Genomic DNA, 22,254 nt, shown 5'->3' with positions numbered 1-22,254 from the left:
TGGGATTTTCTGTGATCTACCCATTTTTAAATGTAGGAAACTCATTCCAAATGTTCTCCATCAGGACATGGCCAGCAAGTGTCTGTCTACATGTCTATGGGATTTTCTGTGATCTACCCATTTTTAAATGTAGGAAACTCATTCCAAATGTTCTCCATCAGGACATGGCCAGCAAGTGTCTGTCTACATGTCTACCGGCTGGATCTGCCCTCCAGACATCAATCTGTAATCCCAGGGATGGAGATCCAGGTTTACAAAGCACTTTCCCAGCTATCATTTAAACCCTCACAGGAGTCACTTGAGGTGGGCACTGCGATGACACCTTAGAAAGGTAACAACTGAAGCTCTGAGGAGTTACAAACTTTCCCAAGGTCTCAGCGCTATGAAGTCTTCGGGTCGGGACCGAACAGAAGCTTCTGAATCTGAGAAGGCTTTTCAAAAAGCCTCTAGTGATTCTTAACCTGCACATGCTGAGTGCGTCCCGATTCATCAGTAAACAATGACTTTTACCAACTGCTGAATTCAAAACCCTGGTTTTACTCTTTTGCCTTCTCACTTGATAAATGACTAGTTTACCGAAAGAGAGAAACTTACAAAGTACTAATACGGAGATCTGAAAACAGTGACATCAAGTGTCAAGTGAAGGAGCTCTAGAAGATGCCGCTGCACGCTGCCCTGTCTTGGGGTGCCGCCTGTCCTCCCTACAGGACACCAAGAGGCCCCTATCCTGAAGCTGTGTCCGCAGTCCTTGAGCCTGGCCTCCCGAGCTCGCTCCCCTCTCTCTCTGAGAACTTGGAATCTGAACAGGGAGAGTCAGAAGCTGAGTCACTTTCTGCTTTCTCAGCTTTACTGAGATATAATTCACATACCAAACAGTACACCTGCTGAAATGTACAATTCAGTGATTGTTAGGATATTCACAGAGTTGTGCGATCACCAGTACAGTCAATTTTAGAACATATCATCACCCCAAAAAGGAACCTGGATCCACTGGAGCTCAGGCACTTTTATGGCTCAAGTTCAGGGTGGTGTTTCTCAAAGTATGGTCCTAGGACCACTTACACCTGAATCACTGAGGGGGCTTTTAAAAATGCCCATCTGCCAAACATGGTTGATCCCACCTGTAATCCCAGGTACTGGGGAGGCTGGGGGAGGAAGATTGCTTGAGGTCAGGAGTTCAAGACGAGCCTGGGAAATGTAGTGAGAATGTACCTCTATAAAACATTTAAAAAAATTAGCCAGGCGTGGTGGTGCATGCCTGTTGGCCCAGCTACATGGGAGGCTGAGGCAGGAGGATCACTTTAGCCCAGGAGCTCAGCCTAGGCATACAGCAAGACCCTGTCTCAAAATAAAACAAATAGATTATTTTAAAAATGCTGATTTTGTGATCCTATTTCAACCTACTGTGTAATCTCGGCTCACTGCAACCTCCGCCTCCTGGGTTCAAGCGATTCTCCTGCCTCAGCCTCCTAAGTAGCTGAGATTGCAGGTGCCCACCACCACGCCCGGCTAATTTTTGTACTTTTAGTAGATATGGGGTTTTGCCATGTTGGCCAGGCTGGTCTCAAACTCCTGACCTCAGGTGATCTGCCTGACTCCGCCTCCCAAAGTGCTGGGATATAGGCATGAGCCACAGTGCCCGGCCCTTGGAATATTATTTTTAATGCAGCAAATAAAACATGTAAGACTACAAAGAAAACCAATTACACTAAAATACAGCTGGCAAAATATTTTTTCCATGCATTTGTGATACTGTAATCTATTGCTTCTTTGTGAATGCATTAACAGCTCTAGCAATCAGCTTAGTAACTGCTGTGCTTTTAAAGGAAGAAGAACACAAAGAATCTTCTGAAATATCTTTCACATCTGAAATGTGATGTGAACATATTTGTTGATTTCTTTTGGTGACAAACTCCCAGCTACTGCTACTGCTACTGCTACTGTAGCTTTTTGCCTGTAATTCATCGAGTGAAAGGTAAATTTCACTTAGACGTTTGTTAAAATAAAGCTGTCATTTCCCTCATCCAAATTCATGTCACTCTGCCAGACCCCCAGGGAGTAGGTGGACTGCAAGTTACAAGGACCCTTGCTAGGGAGGGTCCAGGAATTCCTCCTGCTGGGTCCTGAGAGTGGCCTCATTCTTTCCAACTCAAGCCTGGCTGTACATCTCTTCCATTCCACGAAAAACCCAGCATCCTTCCAACAGTGGCCCTCTTAATTTCTGCTATCTTTAGCTTCTGTTATTTGCCATCAAATAACTTTGTCGCCACCTTCTCAGTGCTTTCTAGAAAGTTTACTATGCGCAGAGGCACTGTTCTGACCTTGTGAGTACTCACTAACTTAATATTCACGGCAACCCAGAGAAGTGACAGTTCTTATCCTCATTTTATAGACAAGGAAACTGCAGCACAGGGATGTTATATTATTGCCCAAGAACGTAGAGCTGGAAGAAGGATGGGCCAGGATTCCATGCCGGGCATCTTGGTTCCAAGGCCTGTGCCCCTCCCCACTGAGCGACACCTCTGCCTTTGCAGTATAGAGAGCACAGTGGACTAAATGTTTGCATCCCCCTGCAAATTCATACACCGAGACCCTAATCCCAATGTGATAGTATTTGGAGGTGCGGCCCTTGGGAGGTAATTAGGTCCCAGAGGACCAATTGCTCAAAAGGCCAGAGAGCTTGTTCTTGCTTTTGCTTTCTGTCACATGAGGACATAATGGGAAGATGAGCTGGTAGTCCCAGCTGCTCAGGAGGCTAAGGTGGGAGAATCGCTTGGGCCTAGGAGTTCAAGGCTGCAGTGAGCTATAACTGCACCACTGCACTCCAGCCTGGGTGACAGAGTGAGACTCCTAAACAAACACACAAAAAGGCCAGGCACGGTGGCTCACACCTGTAATCCCAGCACTCTGGGAGGCCAAGGCAGGCGGATGACCTGAGGTCAGGAGTTCAAGACCAGCCTGGATAACATGGTGAAACCCTGTCTCTACTAAAAATACAAAACTTAGCCAGGTGTGGTGGCAGGTGCCTGTAATCCCAGCTACTCGGGAGGCTGAGGCAGGAGAATCACTTGAACCCGGGAGTGGAGGTTGAAGTGAGCCAAGATCACGCCATTGCATTCCAGCCTGGGCAACAATAGTGAAACTCCATCTCAAAAAAAAGAGAGAGAGAGAGAGAGAGAGAAGATGGTTGTCTGTAACCTGGAAGTGGGTCCTCACTAGAACCCAACCAAGCTGGCACCCTGATCTCAGACGTCCAGCTTTTAGAATTCTGAGAAATAAATGTTGTTTAAGCCCCCAGTCTACGGCACTTTGTAATAGCAGCCTGAGTTGACATAGTACCTCTACTATTATAGTATGATCCCCACCCAGCAAGAATAGAAAATTTATGAACCAATTCAAATACCTAACTGGAAAACCAACACAAAGATATTAGATAGAATGTTCCTGCAGTTTTAGGTCTAAGAACACATATAATATTATAAGGCAGGTCAAAGGAAGACATGTCCTATGGTTCTGGTGAGGAAACGTACCGGAACTATTAATAAGGTAGAAAAGAAATTGCAGAGGAATTCCAGCAGGAACGATTCCGACGGCCGCATCTTCCCGTCGATATTAATCATCTTTGGAACTTCCGGAATGAGGCTTATAGCGGCTTTGAAAAAAGCATCAGCTGCAAGACAGAAGATAAAAGTCAGTGTATTAGAACTCTGGGAAATTCAGTTGGCTTTCTTCTTCACATGGCCTGAAGGCCAGTACTGAGAGTTAGGTGGAAGTCAGGCCGTGCCGAGGGCAGGTCCTAGCAGAGGGTTTCTGCAAACGATGATGAAGCTGGAGGAAAATCTGCTTGACAGAGCAGTGCTTCAGCTCAGAGAACCTCCGTTAAATTGCCTTTAGGTTATTAAGTGAAAAGGCAGGTTGCAAATTTTGTAAAAGTCTAGAAATGACAGTTGCCTGGGCTAAAGGCTCAACTTGGATTGGTTCGTTGAATTCTCATGTCTACCACGCGAGGAGGGTGCTGTTGACAGGTGTACTTCACAGACGAGAAATAAGGGAAGGAAAGAGAAGCAATTCATCCCGCAACAGTGTCCTGTGTACGTAGGAAGTTCCAGTGTTGGTGGTGGAGCTGCAGCTCAAACCCGCGTCTGTTTGAATCTATTCTAGTGCACACCATTTTTGTTAAATAGCCATCAAAATGTCTGAAGGAACACAGCACACACACACACACACACACACACACACACACACACAGCTTAAAGACTTCTGATTGAGTAACATCAGCTCCATAGAATCGTTTGGGAAATGAACATATTTAAAGAGCTATGAAAAAAATCTGTAAAACAAGGAGACTTCAAAGGGAGCAAGAGAGGAAGAAAAGGAGTGGAGAGAGAATGTGTGTGCGCAACAGGATAGAGATGGGGTGGAAGGGATGAAGGAGAGCAGGAAGGATGGGAGGTGGAGGGGAAGACGGAGAGGGAGAGAAAGTTCCTTCTAAAACTGCCAAGGTATTGACTGTGAGAAAAAGCCTCAAGGTCAAAACAATCAAAACATTGACCTGACAAATGAAATTTTAAACTATCCGACAAGATCAAATGTTTTCATGGTCCAAATGGACTTCCACTCCAAAACGACTTCCAGTGATGCAAAGAGAACACTGTAGGGGTGAACAGCATCCTGAATTAAGACAGGAACACCGGCCAGCACATCAGAGGGGCAAATGCAACAGCAAATGCTCACTTTCCTGGGAAGAAAGGCCTATGTTTAATGAGAAGAGTATGTGTCTGAAGATGGATGGTGGAGTTTTGCCATCTCTTCCTTCTTCAAAGGAGAGGGGGGAAAAAAAGAAACATGTCACAGAAAGACACTCCTTGTAAAGCTTTCTGAGTCAAGTTGCTCTGCTCTGGAAGCTTTCTCGCCTGGCTGTCTCCCAAACCCCAAACTCAAACCCGTTCCATATTTATTAAGCACCAACTGTGAACAGGGTACTGTCATGGGCAGGTGCACAAACAGGTGAAAAAAAGTGAGAGAAAGTGTTGACAACATAAACTGTGGCAATGAGACCAACATGATCATACTAATTAACAACTAGTTTTTTTTTCTTTTCTGTGTGTGTGTTTTTTTTTTGTTTTTTGTTTTCCAGACAGGGTCTTGCTCTGTTGCCCAGGCTGAAGTGCAATGGCATGATCTCGACTCACTGCAGCCTCTGCCTCCTGGGCTCCAGCCATCCTCCTACCTCAGTCTCCCCAGTAGCTGGGACTACAGGAGTGCGCCCACCATCCCTGGCTAATTTTTGTATTTTTTGTAGAAATGGGGTTTCACCATGTTGCCCAGGCTGGTCTCAAACTCCTGAGCTCAAGCGATCTGCCTGGCTCGGTCTCCTAAAGTGCTGGGATTACAGGCGTGAGTCACCGCATTGGGCCAACACTTATTTTCTAAACCTGTTACGTATTTTGGTCTATGCATCCACTTATCTCAATTGTTTTGGGGAGCGACATTAAATATGGGGTTTGAGGAAAAGCTACCTGATGTCGGTTCTGATAGAGAAACCTTCCAGAAAGGGTCAGAGCCTGTAGGGTCTTCTATCTTGTGACCACTAGTAAGACATGGCCCAACTGGGCACAGTGGCTCACGCCTGTGATCTCAGCACTTTGGGAGGCTGAGGTGGGTGGATCACTTGAGGTCAAGAGTTTGAGACTAGCCTGGGCAACATGGTGAAACCCTATCTCTACTAAAAACACAAAAATTAGCTTGGCGTGTTGGCACATGCCTGTAATTCCAGCTACTCAGGAGGCTGAGGCAGAAGGATCATTTGAACCTGGAAGTCAGAGGTTGCAGTGAGCTGAGATCATGCCACCACGCTCCAGCCTGGGCAACAGAGCAAGACTCTGTCGCAAAAAAAAAAAAAAAAGAAAAGAAAAAAAAGAAAAAAGACATGGCCCTACTTATGGAACCTACAGGGGCTCCCAGGGCCTATCTTTAAGCAGTTCATTTCCTTAGTCCTCTGGCAGTCCCACAGTGAAGTAAGTATATCATGAAACAAGGTTCTCAGTGGGAATGCAAATTCTTCTCAGAGCAACTTGAAAGACTATTTTTTTTTTCTATTTATGTGTTTGTTACTGACTGGCCCAGAGAATGTGCCTATTATTATGCCTCATGAAAAAGAGAGCAGCTTTGTCCCCAGAACTTGGCTCCTCTCACCCACCCCGCCCAGTTTCCACTCTAAAGGAGGGAGCTAAAATAAATAGTTATTTAAAGGTTGGGGCATGCGGGGTTCCAAAGCAGATTTTTAGTTCTATCCTCAGAAGACTTGCCCCATATAGAAAATATTGCCTGGAGACCTTCTCAATCTTATCTTGGTAATTAGAAATCAAATCCTACCGCATGTGAGAGCAGTTTATACCTCATAGCTTAAAGTTCAGAATAATCATGTCAACTTCATGTAACACTGTTTTGTAGCTATTAAGAGCCATGGAAGATAATTTAAGATATAGTGGATTTTTTTAAAGACCTACAGAAAAAGGAGAACTCAGATTCCCAGTAGTAAAGAATATTGTCCCCTTTTTGAGTAATACCCCACAAGCACAGATGACCAAGGCAAAAATGGACAAATGGGATCACATCAAGTTAAAAAGCTTCTGCACAGCAAAGGAAACAATCAACAAAGTGAAAAGAGAACCCACAGAATGGGAGAAAATATCTGCAAACTACCCATCTGATAAAGGATTAATAACCAGAACATAAGGAGCTCAAACAACTCTATAGGAAAAAAATCTAATAATCCGATTTTTAAAATGGGCAAAAGATTTGAATAGATGTTTCTCAAAAAAACAAAATGGCAAACAAGCATATGAAAAGGTGCTCAACATCATTGATCAGAAAAATGCAAATGAAAACTATAATGATATATCATCATACCCCGGTTAAAATGGCTTTTATCCAAAAGACAGGCAATGACAAATGCTGGTGAGAATGTGGAGAAAAGGGGACCCCTCACACGCTGCTGGTGCAAATGTTAAGTTAATACAACTACTATGGAGAACAATTTGGAGATTCCTGAAAAAACTAAAAATAGAGCTACCATATGATCCAGCAATCCCACTGCTGGATATACACCCAGAGGAAAGGAAATCAGTATATCAAAGAGATATCTGCACTCCTGTTTGTTGCAGCACTGTTCACAACAGCCAAGATTTGGAGGCAATCTAATGTCCATCAACAGACAAATAGATAAAGAAAATGTGGTACATATACATAATGGAGTACTATGCAGCCATAAAAAAGGAGATTCTGTCATTTGCAACAACATGGGTGAAACTGGAGGACATTATGTTAAGTGAATTAAACCAGGCACAGGAAGGCAAACTTTGCATGTTCTCACTAATTTGTGGGAGCTTAAAATAAAAACAGTTGAGCCCATGGAGACAGAGAGTAGAAGGATGGTTACCAGAGGCTGGGAAGGGTAGTGGTGGTGCATGGTGGGAAGTGGGAATGGTTACTGCGTACAAAATAAAAATAGTTAGAATGAATGAATAAGACCTAGTATTTGATAGCACAACATGGTGACTCTAGTCAATAATTTAATTGTACATTTAAAAATAACTGAAAGAATATAACTGAATTGTTTGTAGCACAAAGGATAAATGCTTGAGGGGATGGATACCCCATTCTCTAGGATGAAATTATTATACACTGCCTGCCTGAATCAAAACATCTCATGTACCTTGTAAAGATATATACTTACTATGTACCCACACACATTTTTTTGAAAAGGAAAAAATATATATTGTCCTGGTTCCACTAGAGGAAGGGAAAAGCAGCAAGTACATGGACTAGGTTTCCTCCACCCAAGTCCTGGGGTTCTTTTTTTTTTTTTTTTTTTTTTTTTTTTTTTTTTTTTTTTTTTTTTTTTTTTTTTTGAGATGAACTCTGTCGCCCAGGCTGGAATGCAGTGGTGTGATCTCAGCTCATTGCAGCCTCTGCCTCCCAGGTTCAAGAGATTCTCCTGCCTCAGCCTCCCGAGTAGCTGAGACTACAGGCACGTGCCACCATGCCAGGCTAATTTTTGTATTTTTAGTACAGACGGGGTTTCACCATGTTGGGCAGGATGGTCTTGAACTCCAGGCCTCAGGTGATCCGGCTGCCTTGGCCTCCCAAAGTGCTGGGATTACAGGCGTGAGCCACCGTGCCCAGCTGGGACATCCATGTTTCTTTTCCATATCCCCCCGCTTTTATTTTTTGCTTATATTTTCAATATCTCAGAACAATCATTGCATATCCTATCTTCAAGGCAAAACCCAAACCAGAAAAACCCCACTCAGGCCTTGCTGACCCCAACACTACAGTTCACTGTATTTGAGACCCCTTTTCCTTGGGTAGGCACTTCACTTTTTCAAGCAGCATTCTATCATTCTTTCCACACAGCAATTGATGCGTCTCACAGCACTGCTCTCTGCCAGGCAGAGAGCAAACACAGCCACCATCCCCATATTCGTAGTAAGAGAAACTCCAGAAACACAGCCACCATCCCCATATTCGTAGTAAGAGAAACTCCAGAAACACAGGCACAGTCCCCATATTCGTAGTAAGAGAAACTGCATAAACACAGCCACCGTTCCCATATTTGTAAGAGCACTGTGGTACCACTGGAGTGCTCTGTTGTAAGAATTGTTGGGGTCCTTGCTAAAAATACGGGGACAGGCTACCTCATCATTTTGTATATATGATGAGTAAAAGCCAGGGATGCTCATTGGCAAATATCACATTTGACATTTTCCATCTGAAGTTTCAGGCTCTCTTGTTCTTAACCTGAGTGGTTTCAAATGGTCTGTGGATCACTGAAAGAACATGATATTCGGGAAACTTCTGCAAGGACAGGAAAAAATCAAACACTCAGAACACAAAGCCACTAAAACCCCACAGATGGACTCCAAAATATATGTCACAAGCAAATAGCTATGGGAAAGGGTGAGATGCAGACAGAAGCTGCAAATAAGGGCTTAGTTGAAGATGCGAGGTAAACTGTATGTTTTGATTATTCATGCTGCCTAGCTACTATCAAGGATTGGCTCAATTGTTCCCTTTGGATGAAGATATCTATCTTTATATCAACTCTAAGATCATTTGAAGAAAAAGTGAAAACAGCCTAAAGTTCCAAAATGTAAAAAAAAAAAAAAAAAAAAAGACAAGAAATTATTTCACTGCTGCACCAAGCAAGTAATATAGCTAATAAAGAGAATAAGGCAGATCTATATGTTTTGGGGTATATTTGAGGTATAAAGATATCTATGACATAGAAAATACAAAAAATCGGAGGGGTGGCGGGGGAAAAAAAGAAAAAAAAGGACAAAAAATCATATAGCTGTATACGTGTCAGCCTATCTTTGCAAAGGAAAAAAAGTATACAAACTTATGTAGATGCATAGAAAGGTCAGGCAAGATAAATGCCAAACTATTAGGTGTAATACTGGAGTGGTAGATGAGGATGGACACCAAATTTTTCACTTACTGATAGATTACTGTCTTGAAATTTTAATTGAAATTTTTTATTATTATTATTATTATTATTATTGAGACTTTGCTCTTGTTGCCCAGGCTGGAGTGCAAAGGCGCAATCTTGGCTCACCACAACCTCCACCTCCTGGGTTCAAGCGATTCTCCTGCCTCAGCCTCCCGAATAGCTGGGATTATAGGCATGAGGCACCATGCCCGGCTAATATTTTGTATTTTAGTAGAGACGGGGTTTCTCCATGTTGGTCAGGCTGATCTCGAACCCCTGACCTCAGGTGACCCGCCTCGGCCTCCCAAAGTGCTGGGATTACAGCCATGAGCCACCGTGCCTNTATTATTATTATTATTGAGACTTTGCTCTTGTTGCCCAGGCTGGAGTGCAAAGGCGCAATCTTGGCTCACCACAACCTCCACCTCCTGGGTTCAAGCGATTCTCCTGCCTCAGCCTCCCGAATAGCTGGGATTATAGGCATGAGGCACCATGCCCGGCTAATATTTTGTATTTTTAGTAGAGACGGGGTTTCTCCATGTTGGTCAGGCTGATCTCGAACCCCTGACCTCAGGTGACCCGCCTCGGCCTCCCAAAGTGCTGGGATTACAGCCATGAGCCACCGTGCCTGGCTTATTATTATTATTATTATTATTATTATTATTATATATTTTTGAGGCAGAGTCTTGCTCTGTCACCCAGGTTAAAGTGCAGTGGTGTGATCTCGGCTCACTGCAACCTCTGCCTCCTGGGTTCCAGCAATTCTCCCACCTCACCCTCTCGAGTAAATGGGATTACAGGCGTCTGCTGTCATGGCCTTGTAGGAGCTCGGTTAGGGTAGTGGGAGAAATTGTAAGAGAAAATTATAGGAAAAATGCAAGCCTTCTTGGAAGGCAGGAAGGTTTTACAAAAGCTTTAGGAAAGGGCTGTGGCTGAAGGCAGTCTAATCCTCTTTACCTTGAGTTGATAGCAAAAGAGCAAATAAGTGAATGTGGGGGAGTCTATCCAAATAGCTTGTTTACTCATGCGGTCCTAAGACCGACCTTTGATCATCTGTGGGTGTGTGAGTGCTCTCTACTCAGGAGGTCGGCAATGTTAATTACCCTCTAGCGGTGTTTACTTGAGACTTTTGTCATTTAATCTGTACTAAATAAATGCAAACTTGGCCAGCGAACTTTGCCGGATTATTGAGGCCAATGCTGTGGACTCAGGCAGCAGAGCCCCTTAGCCGTGCTGACAGGCAAAATATCTGTGTCAGTCTTTCATCCATCACTGGGTCAGGGTCTGCAGGTCAGACCCAGCATGCCTGGCTAAGTTTTGTATTTCTTTTTAGTAGAGATGGCGTTTCACCATGTTGGCCAGGCAGGTCTCGAACTCCTGACCTCAGGTGATCTGCCTGCCTCTGCCTCCCAAAGTGCGAGGATTACAGGCATGAGCCACCGTGCCTGGCCTATTTTTATTATTATTTTTTGAGATAGGGTCTTGCTCTGCTGCCCAGGCTAGATTGCAGTGGTACCGCCATAGCTCACTCCTGCCTCGACCTCCTGGGCTCGAGCAACCCTCCCACTTCCGCCTCCCAAGTGGCTGGGACTACAGGCGTGCACCATCATGCCTGGCGAATTTTTTATTTTCAGCTTTTTTTTATTCATATTTTGTACAGACGGGGGTCTCACTATGTTGCCCGGGCTTAAATTTCTAAAAATATTTTTTCTTGAACATACAAAGGCAATACAAGTTTGCCGTAAAGTGTTCAGTCCTAGAAATGTATAAAACAGAAGGATGGCGAAACAATGTACTCCCTTCCTATTTAACCAGAGTAGGACAAGGTGGAGATGGGAGTGGGGACAGGGCCACACACTGCATGGACTCTAATGCTCCTGCTGTTTAAGGGGCGGCCACCCCAGTTCCCTGTATGTGTAAGGCCCAGCACCAAGCTGAGGGGTGACACACACTCCGTGGGGACCAACCAGGGATGCTGTTCTGCACTGCACCATGAGGATGGCTGGAAGTCTAATTAGCTTCTCTATGAAATGAGTCAGACTTCAGGCTTGAAGCTCCCCAGTCAGTCAACTTGCAAGGGTTCTTCTTCTCAAGGCTTTAAAAAGCTCCATACTGCTCTGGGGCCTCTTCAAACTCCTGTAGATAATTCAGGGGCAGTAACCTCCCACAGGCACGTCCACCTGAGGAACCCCACTGGCATCTGTCGTGTGCACTGAGGCTCTGAATACACCCCTCTGTCTGAACAATGGAGTTCAACATTCTAAGAGGCTAAAATACCAATTGGACAACTGTCAGAGAGCTTCAACACGCTCAGAATTAAGATGCAGGTTATTTATTGTCTGCCAGAGCAAAAACTTGCAAAGAGTTCATATATTTTTCAACAGGAGTTTGGAGGAGGAAAAAAATAGAGGGAGGCCGTTTGAAGAAATAATTTGTAGCACTTCCAAAAAATAAAAAAAAGAAGAAACAGAATACCAAACAGCCATTACAAAGAGGGTATTGATTGACGCCAAGATTTACTGAGAAGCCAAAAAAGGCTTATGAAAAACACTGTAGAAGACATAATTCCATTTATTTCTAAGGGGGAAAAGGAACGACATATATATAGGAGAATATAGATAAATGGAGAGGGGAGGAGAAAGGCAAGTAGAATAGAGAGGCTGAGAGCATATAAGAATAATGAATATTTTAAAATGGATATATAAAAGAAAAAAAATCAAGATGTCCATACTGTTAACAACAGCAGATTTGGGGGTAGGGTGGGAAGATACAGCATATTATTGGAGACTTTTATCTCGGGGCTTTTACTTTTAAGAGACCTACATTTCTGTATTGTTGGAAGTTTTCAGATGAGCATTCTGAATTTTTATAGCAAAAGTCATTAAGATTTAAAATACAGATTGCCTAGATTTTCAACTGGATACAGGACAATCTCACCAAACACCCTCAATACATGATAAAAGGAATTCAGACTTAACTAGGACCTACAGGAGCAAATTCAACCTTTCGTATCCTTGGCATTGGTGATATGGAAAATGAGTCAATACATGAATCGTAAGCAACAGTCTAGAAGTGATAACCCAACCCACCTTCAAAGTCGGTGTTTTGCTTTTTTTTCAATAATGCATTAGGTCAGTGCTAATGGAAATCTTTACCACTCGTCAGTCATAAACTCCTGAGGCTAAACAAGACCTCAAAGGTAACTCAATTCACTCCTAGATCTTCAATCCATCACATGCCCTCCTAGGTAACTCAGACTGATGGCTGTCCTAGTCCAGGAAAATCGAAGAATAGAAAAACCATAATTTCTTCTTTCTTTTTTTTTTTTTTTGAGACAGGGTCATGCTGTGTTGCCCAGGCTGCAGTGCAGTGGTGCAATCATGGCTCAGTGCAACCTCCGCCTCCCAGGTTCAAACAATTCTCATGCCTTGTTAACCTCCCGGGTAGCTGGACTACAGGCGCACACCACCACGCCTTGCTAATTTTTGTATTTTTAGTAGACACAGGGTTTTGTCATGTTGGCCAGGTTGGTCTCTAACTCCTAGCCTCAAGTGATCTGCCGTGTGGGCCTCCCAAAGTGCTGAGATTATAGGCGTGAGCCACCGTGCCCAGTCAAAAATCATAAGTTCTTAAGACAAGATGTTCCAGGGGGTTGAAGACTCCCATCTCTTGAATATGTATTAGTAAAGTAGGGTTCTGGCTATAAAAATCATCACTCTCTCTCAAGGTATACAAACCCCACTGCCAAACATCTTTACCCATCTTCAACATTTTCTATCTCTGTATGAGTTTAGGTTTTGATTGACAATATCAATATCATGGAAACTACCACAGAAAATGCAACATCCAGACATATCTTCTTGCTGAAAACTGTCTGCTGCAATGAAGATGTGCTGTCACCAAGTGATGGGATGCCTTTGGTCTCAATGGCCAAGTTATCCACAGGCAAGTCACTGATAGAGATTTACCACTATCTATTACTAGCCTGTGTTTTTGCAATAGAGCTTGTTATTCCAACAGTTAAGTTTGAGGACTTATGGGCCACTATTTTGATATGTACACAGAGCAAGATGTAAAGAAATATGAATCTCCAGGAACAATTAAATACCTTATACGCTAATGCTTAATTGCTACCAACGACGGCCTAATCTAACTTTGATTTTGCCACCTAGTTTATGCAGAATTTTGCCACCTGGTTTATGCCTTTTAAGTTCATTCTGAATATCAACACTTAATGTGAAAAACCCACTCAGAACATATAAATTCCTTCTTAGCTTTGGTAGTACCATCAGAAGGCTCCTGCACTCTCTCCCTCCCTCTTTTATCTCTGCACTGTCATGGGCTCTCTCACTGAGCCAAGCACGCTCGGCCCATGTGGTACCTAACTCCTGCCTCTGAGATACTACAGGATGACATACCTTTCTCTCATCCCTGCAGTAGCTCATGTGAGGTTGCGTATTGTCTCTGTGAATATTAGGCTTAGATTTCCCTGAGCAGAAAGGATTAGGTATTCCTTATCTTAATTTTGGTTCTTTGTTTCCTAAATTAGTTTATCTAATGCTCAGTCTGTAATAATTGAACTCTAGCAACCACATGCACTTGGGATTAGAAATGCAGCCCTGTGTTATGATATAGAAGAACTAACCTAATATAGAGAGGCACAGTGGTTAAGTAGAGATAAGGTCACTTATTAGCTGGATGCTCCTGGGCACGGCCTGAGCCTCAGTTTCCCCATCTGCAAAATAAAGAGAAACCACCTACCTAATAATATGTACTGAATAAAACTATTTTGCCAGGAATTCAGATCTCTCAATGATTAGGCCCCCAACTATCACCTTAATTTGATCTCTTCCTCATTCCTTCCAGATGTACTGTTTTCTTAGCCTCCAGGCCTCAACCTAGAATGCCATACACCTTAATTCAGTATAACAAGATACTCCCTGACCTTCCAGGCTCCTCAATGCCACCTTTTTTTTTCTTCTTCTTCTTCTTTCAGGTCAAGGGTTAATTCTCTCTGCTCTAAAATTCCCAAGCATATTTTATGTCCATACTGCATGACTTTTATCCTGTGCCGCCTAGTGTAATAACTGTAAACAGATTTGCTCTCCCTGAATGGCCTGTAGTCTCTTTTTCTTGTTTTGTTTTGAGACATGGTCTCACTCTGTTGCCCAGGCTGGAGTACAGTGGTGCGATCTTGGCTCACTGCAACCTCTGCCTCCCAGGCTCAAGCGATTCTCCTGCCTCAGCCTCTCAAGTAGCTGGGATTACAGGTGTGCGCCACTACCACTGGCTACTTTTCATAGTTTTAGTTAGAGACAAGGTTTCATCATGTTGCCCAGGCTGGTCTTGAACTCCTGACCTCAAATGATCCACTCACCTCGGCCTCCCAAAGTGCTGGGATTACAGGTGTGAGCCACCATGCCCAGCCCAGCCCGTAGTCTTTTTAAGTGTATTCCTGTTGCCCATACGATGCTTGGCACAGTGGGCCACATGTAAAAGATGACCAAAAAATACTGACAGGAGGAAACAAACTGCAGGTTATAATTTAACTATTATAAGGGTCCCAGAGATCGTCAGGAGGAGACTTGCCTGTGCCCTTTTTCTGTGGGTTCCATGAGCAGCTGCCATCCAACCCAGGCCCTGACACTCCCTAAGGTGGATGGATCATGTGTGGACAGATGTGAATGTGGGCGACAAGCTTGATAACATCTGCCCTGCTGTGAATTGTTCCAACTAAAATAACCTACTTTGTCTGCATTCACCAAAGAGGCCTCAGGGTTGGAGAAAACAATCAAATCAGACATTCTGCAGAGGATGTTCTGTTAACTAAACCAGTAAATATGAACTTAAACATAAATCACCAAGACCTGGTAAGTGAGTGAAAATCATTTTTCTCCTTCACAAGCCATTCTTGACTCTCCAGGAAGAGGAAATGCAAAATAATTTTTCTCTCCCACATCATGACCCTGGCTATTTCCATTAGCCATTACAGTTTGTGGTAGCCAGGGGCTCCACATACAGGTTGAACATCCCCAGTCTGAAATCCAAAATGCTCCAAAATCTCAAACTTTCTGAGTAAACCAGACAGAGAGGACCTCATGGAGCTGATGCGCTTACAGGGGGAAAAGCAGACAGCTACTTACATATTTACTTGTTAAATAAAAGTGATAAGTATAATGGAGGAAAAGCACAGGTGAGTGGATAATACATTGACCAGGATGACCCGACCTAACTTTCTGTTTATCTGCAAAAATGGGAAGGCCAAGGATGGTTTTCCTAAAGACCTGACATATGAACCCGGCTCTGAAGGATGACAATGCAAAAAACAAAAGAAAGTAAGTTTTGAAAGAAAAGGGGAGATCCCTACAGAAGGTGGGAAAAGCATTATTATTAATGATAATAAAAAATCATTCTTGGCTGGGCACGGTGGCTCATGCCTGTAATTCCAGCACTTTGGGAGGCTGAGGCAGGTGGATCACCAGAGGTCAGGAGTTTGAGACCAGCCTGGCCAACATGGTAAAACTCCATCTCTACTAAAAGTGTAAAAATTAGCCGGATGTGGTGGTGCACGCCTGTAGTCCCAGCTATTTGGGAGGCTGAGGCAGGAGAATCACTTGAACTCGGGAAACAGAGGTTGCAGTGAGCAGAGATCACGCCACTGCAGTCCAGCCTGGACGACGGAGCAAGACTCTGTCTCAAAAAAAAAAAAAATTATTTTGACCACTGTTTCTCTTTAATTGTTCTTTCTATCTTGTTTCAGTTTTGGAGGAACCATAATTCTTTTTAGCATAATTCATCAGTTTGTCTCAAACCAAAGATCTGGTTTCCTACAGATTCCCCAATGCTTTGCATATGAAAAATAATCTGGCTTTCAAACTATAAAACCAAACAGCTATCAATGTACTGTATATAGTTAGCTCCTAAAACCCATGGCATACTTTCATCATTTGAGAGACATTTATAAACTAAGATAATATTTACTGAGCAGCTACTATGTGCCAGTGGGCCAAGTGCTCTAAGGCCATTTTCTCATTCAACACTCAACAGATAGGCACCACTGTCATCATCTCCACTTTACAGATGGGGAACCCAGGACAGAAAGGCTGAGTCGTCCAACAGCACCTGGCTTGTAGGTGGCAGAGTCAGGACTGGGACCAATACAAGCAGAAGACTTGAAAGTCCATACTAATTAGGGCCTCATCCCAACATTCTGCTGCTGGCCAAATACATCATGTAATTCCACATCTCCATGCCTTTGCTCAGGCCATTTACTCTACCAGGAATGCTAATCCTTCCTTCTTCCCTTCCCACGTCCTCATAAACACATGTTCTTCTTCTAAAACCCACCTTAAACATACTTCCATTGTGAAATGCCGCCCTTTTCTTTTCTCTTTTTTTTTTTTTTTGAGACAGAGTCTCACTTTGTCGCCCAGGCTGGAGTGCAGTAGTGAGATCCTGGCTCACTGCAACCTCTGCCTCCTGGGCTCAAGTGATTCTCATGCCTCAGCCTCCTGAATAGCTGGAATTACAGGAACGCGCCACCACAACTGCCTAACTTTTAAAATTTTTAGTAGATACCGGGTTTCACCATGTTGGCCAGGCTGGTCTCGAACTCCTGACCTCAAGTGAGCCACCCACCTCAGCCTCCCAAAGTGCTGGGATTACGGGCATGAGCCACCACGCCTGGCCTGCAAAACACCCACCTTTTCTAGATTATAAACTGTAAAGATAAAGAAACAAAGGTAAAAATAAAGGAAAAAAGAGCCTGCTCTTGCTGTGGCCTGGTAATAATTTTCTAGAAAGAGCCACTGACAAACAAGGGCAAGAAGTTACCTAGAGAAGGGACTGAAAGAAAAGAGAAACAGGCATTGCTAGGCCATCTCCAGTTGCAAAGCACCTGATCGACCAAATCTCTGGCTTGCAAGTCCTTCATTTCTCCTACATACTCTGGGATGGTGGGCACGAGCATGTGCACCAAATCCCTGCACAATCCAGTCTATGTGCAGCTGTAGTGTGTATAAAGGAACAGATCCAGGCCTCCCCTGCAACAAGCCTTCATCAGCTTCCTGCACCAGCCTGCCTGAGAGTTCAACAGGAGTTTACTTGTCGGGATGGACCCAGCCTTGGGAAAGCCACAGCCTGCTAAAGAAGATACAACCAAGGCCGGATTAAGGGAGGCAAGAAAAAGAACTGGAGGGAAGGGGACGCTTTATAACCAGCTGCAAGGGGAAGATGTTTAGGGAGGCAAATAAAAGCAGCGCATTTCCATGAGCTTCATTTAATTTATATTTAGCCTTCTCATTCTCAGTAATTGAATGCATTATTTATTTTGGCCAGCAATTGCTGCCTGTGGCTTTCAGGAGAAAAATAATAGGCTTTTAAGGTTTAGCGCCACAGCAGTTAGAGACTTGAGTAAAAATCATCGATAAATTATTAAACATGAAGCGGACTCCACATTCCCGCTCTCCTGCAATAGCTGAAAGTGACAGAGGAGGCAGACGAGGAGCTCAGAGTCCTGACACGGAGGGTGCTGTCTTTATCCATGCACAGTGTATGGGGCTGTTCTTACACCAACTGTCCCTCGGTGGGGACGGAGGATGTTATAGAAAGCGCAACAGGGAGAAATGACTCACAGCTCTCCTTTAACACTTCTTGGGGGCACCAAATCTTTGATAAGGGGGATAACTTTATCCAGGCAGAGAATTTTTGTTTTGCTTTTTCAAAAAAAATTACCATGAAGCCCTATATGGGATCTAATCATAAATTTCCCGAGATCCACAACATTCAAATCCATGGTCCTGATCTTATAACATTGGAAGAAGAAAGATCTAGGCTTCCAAAGCCTCCATGCAGGTTCTGGTAAGTGGTGTCAGAGGTTTGCTATCTGCAGCTCACAACTGGTTCCTATTATTGCAGGTAAAACCAACTCAGGTGTGCCTACCTAGGTCCACCATGCCTGAGCTTTTAAAGAAGGAACCCATTTATAAGCAGGTTTAAAATTTCTAATATCCAAGAAAGAGTCTTCTAATTTTCATCCTGTGCATCACTGGGTTTTTGGTGGTGACTGTTAATTTTTGTTTCTCACTAACCCATTGTTCTTTTTTTTTTTTTTTTTTTTTTTTTTGAGACAGTCTTACTGTGTTGCTCAGGTGGTGCGATCTCGGCTCACTACAACCTCCACCTCCCAGGTTCAAGCGACTGTTGTGCCTCAGCCTCCCGATAACCCATCATTCTAACCAAAGCAAGCAGTAGGAGAAAGTTCCATGTTGACCTACACACAATGAAGACACATGCCTGTCCTAGTGGGGAGAGGGGGTATCACAGACAATAAACAAGTAAACAAACATAGTAAGAAAGCATCGGATTGTGGAATGTGCAACGATGATAATGAGGATGATGCTGCAGAGGTGACAGAGTGGGGCGGGGCGGCTACTCTAGCTAGAGTGGCCAGCAGAGGCCTCCATAAAGAGCTGTGGCTTGTTCTCACCATCTGCCTTGTCATTAAAAAAAAATACAACTATCTGGGGAAAAATCATTGTAGAAAGAGAGAACAAACCCACAAAGGCTCTGAACTGGGAGACCACTGACTATGTTCAAAGGACAAAAGCAGGCCTGTGTGGCTAAAGCAAATGGGAGATGAGGATGCAGGCAGTTGAGGATGGAGGTGGGCAGGCACCAGCTCACAGGGGAACTCGAGAAGCAAGTGTTCAGCTGCACTCAGAAGCTACTGAAGTTCCCCGTGAGTTAAAAGCAAAACCAAGCAGAGTTTTAAAGGCTCCTGGACAGCAACCATGTATGAAGACTTCACTGCCCAGAGTTGCTCCAGTTGAATCAAGACACAGATGATCCCCAGAACTTCCGTGGCAGTGGTTCAAAGAACGGAGGAGTGACCACTCTCCAACTGGCCCAGAATGCCCTACCAAGACAATGGCAACAAGTGGTGAGGCGCCAGCCTTGGCATAATCTGTGCAGTTGTGTCGGGAAAAGAACCACCACTGAACACCTCAGTCCACCTCCTATGGCGCAATGGAAGTGCCCCAGCGTTCCTTTAGGCTTCCCAGTCAATGCAGTGGTGAAGAGGCATAGGCCTTGAGCCAGACAGATCAGGGGCTGAGAGCTGGCTCAGTGACTCAGGAGTGGACCTACCCCAAGCAAGTTAGTTGGCCACTCTCTGCCTCAGTTTACTCACCTGGGCAATGAGGCACCAACCACAGCACCGGCCCCATGTGGCTGCTGGGAGGATGAAATGAGATAACATGTACAAAGGGCTTGCCACATCACAAATGCTTCATAAATGTCACGTAAAGATTTACCCTCTGTGTTATGGCCTGCAGGGTGGGTGCCGTGCTGCTGACCTGCCTGCATGCCCTTGGTGTATACCATTGCAGTAGGTAACCAGGGTGTCCTGCAGCAAACACTGGGGCTTTCCACCTGAGTGCCTTCTCTTGGCTCAAGTATGGAGCAGGCCAGAATGCCAGGGGGTTAATATCTCAGAAGCAGCGCTCTGTCAATGACAGATGAGAATAAAGGGAAAATCACCTGTCTTCCTTGCCCTTCAGGTGGAGAAACACTGGCTGTGTCTGACAACACTGCCCAGATAGGAATGAGCTTCAGCTGCCCACAGGAACGACCTGTTCGATGGTGCCTGTTTTTCTGGCTGCCTTTCCTTCCCTGTCTCATCTCACATCACCCTTCTGATAGCACTGAGATGACCTTCTCCCAAATAAACGATCCTGAGCATCCTTGCCTAATGGATGGCTTTGGTGCCTAGTATGGAAAGATCCATCTTGGGCAGAAATTTCATCTGTAACAGCAAACTGTAGGGTATTTGTTCTACCACAGATTAGATGGTACTTGTGTGTCTCTGGGGTTTCAAACACACAAACATCAACAACAACAAACAAACATGAATGTGAAGCAGTCCTCATGTCTCACATTCCCCAGGTGTGCTGAGCTCAGGACATCTGAGCCACACGACCTGATCTGTCCTAGGCAGATTTAAGAAGGTTCTTACAGGAAGACATCTGTGCTCTATGATCTGACTCTATAAATGCGTATGTGTCCAGTGCTTCCTAGCAGAGAAACAAATTTAAAACTCATCACTTTTTTTTTTTTTTTTTTTAAGACGCAGTCTCGCTCTGTCGCCCAGGCTGGAGTGCAGTGGCCGGATCTCAGCTCGCTGCAAGCTCCACCTCCCGGGTTCACGCCATTCTCCCACCTCAGCCTCCAGAGTAGCTGGGACTACAGGCGCCCGCCACCTCGCCCGGCTAGTTTTTTTTTTTGTATTTTTTAGTAGAGATGGGGTTTCACCGTGTTAGCCAGGATGGTCTCGATCTCCTGACCTCGTGATCTGCCCGTCTCGGCCTCCCAAAGTGCTGGGATTACAGGCTTGAGCCACCGCGCCCGGCAACTCATCACTTATTATTCTTTTTTTTCTTTCCTCCTTAAAGGAATCTCTCTTGGTCGAGCGCAGTGGTTCACGCCTGGAACCCCAGCACTTTGGGAGGCTCACTGGAGCCCAGGTGGGGGATGGGAGGAACATTTGAGCCCAGGAGTTCAAGACAAGCCTAGGCAACAAAGCGAAATTCCATCTCTATAAAAAATAAAAATAAAAACATTAGCTGTGTGTGGTGCTATGCGCCTGCAGTCCTAGCTACTCGGGAGGACTGCTTGAGCCCAGGAGTTCCAGGTTACAGGGAACTATGATTGCACTACTACACTCCAGCCTGGGTGACAGAGCGAGACTCTGTCTCTAAAAAAAGAAATCTTTGTCTCTCTCTACACACATATGCACACACCTCAGTCAGTTTTCCTAAACAGCAAGGGACTACCCGAGATGAGAGAATGATGGACTTACCTTGGGAGAGGCACTGGTTGGCCAAGGCCACCTGACCAGAATGCAGGTAGAGATTGAGACGTGTGAAGATGCCCGCCAGGGAGGGGATGGTGATGAAGCAGTAGGCAACACAGGCCTAGGAGAAGGGAAGAAACATTAATGCTGGCAATGCCACGGTGGCAGAATCATACTCCCGTTTTCATCCCTCATGTATTTCCAAGTAAAGAAACTTACAACAGTGAATCTCCCCATTCTGAGCCCCAATTTTCCCCTCTTGTACAACTCTGCTATGTCTGACGACCCTCGAGGAGGACGGGGGTGTGAGGGGAGTGAGTGATAATGCAGGAAAAACCAATCCTCACCCATCATCATGGGAAGTAAATACGTAGCACCTAACATTGATAAACTGAGAAATAGCTGTTTAAACCAATTACTTAAAAATATGGAGGTAATTAGAAGTAGTTGCTAAAGTTTGAGGTGGCTGACTGAGGAAAGACAAGCAAGGTGACAAAGGGCAGAGCCAGGATGTTTATTTTTTACCATAATCTTTTCTCTTTTTTTGAGATGGAGTCTCGCTCTGTCACCCAGGCTGGACTGCAGTGGCGCGATCTAGGCTCACTGCAAGCTCCGCCTCCCGGGTTCCCGCCATTCTCCTGCCTCAGCCTCCCGAGTCGCTGGGACCACAGGCGCCGCCACCTCGCCTGGCTAATTTTTTGTATTTTTTAGTAGAGACGGGGTTTCACCGTGTTAGCCAGGATGGTCTCGATCTCCTGACCTCGTGATCCGCCCGTCTCGGCCTCCCAAACTGCTGGGATTACAGGTGTGAGCCACCGCGCCTAGCACCGTAATCTTTTCAATATAATTTCATGTTTAAAAATACAGACACATATTTATTTATTTTTTACTGATAATTTTATTTATTTTC

At 44.5% G+C, this 22,254-nt stretch overlaps 1 protein-coding gene across 1 annotated transcript in view; it reads right to left on the bottom strand.

Annotated features, from left to right (window-relative positions):
* The window catches only part of VPS35L (VPS35 endosomal protein sorting factor like), a 153,284-nt gene that overhangs the window by 33,007 nt on the left and 98,023 nt on the right, over positions 1 to 22,254 (bottom strand). The window contains 2 exon segments of the mRNA XM_017849738.1: positions 3,531 to 3,670; positions 21,351 to 21,465. Coding sequence (XP_017705227.1) covers positions 3,531 to 3,670; positions 21,351 to 21,465 — 255 coding nt within the window.

This window comes from Rhinopithecus bieti, unplaced genomic scaffold (assembly GCF_001698545.2).
Source record: "Rhinopithecus bieti isolate Rb0 unplaced genomic scaffold, ASM169854v2 scaffold_1918, whole genome shotgun sequence".
Classification (NCBI taxonomy): Eukaryota; Metazoa; Chordata; class Mammalia; order Primates; family Cercopithecidae; genus Rhinopithecus; species Rhinopithecus bieti.
The sequence above is the reverse complement of the archived record's forward strand: the minus strand, read 5'-3'. Positions and strand labels throughout refer to the sequence as shown.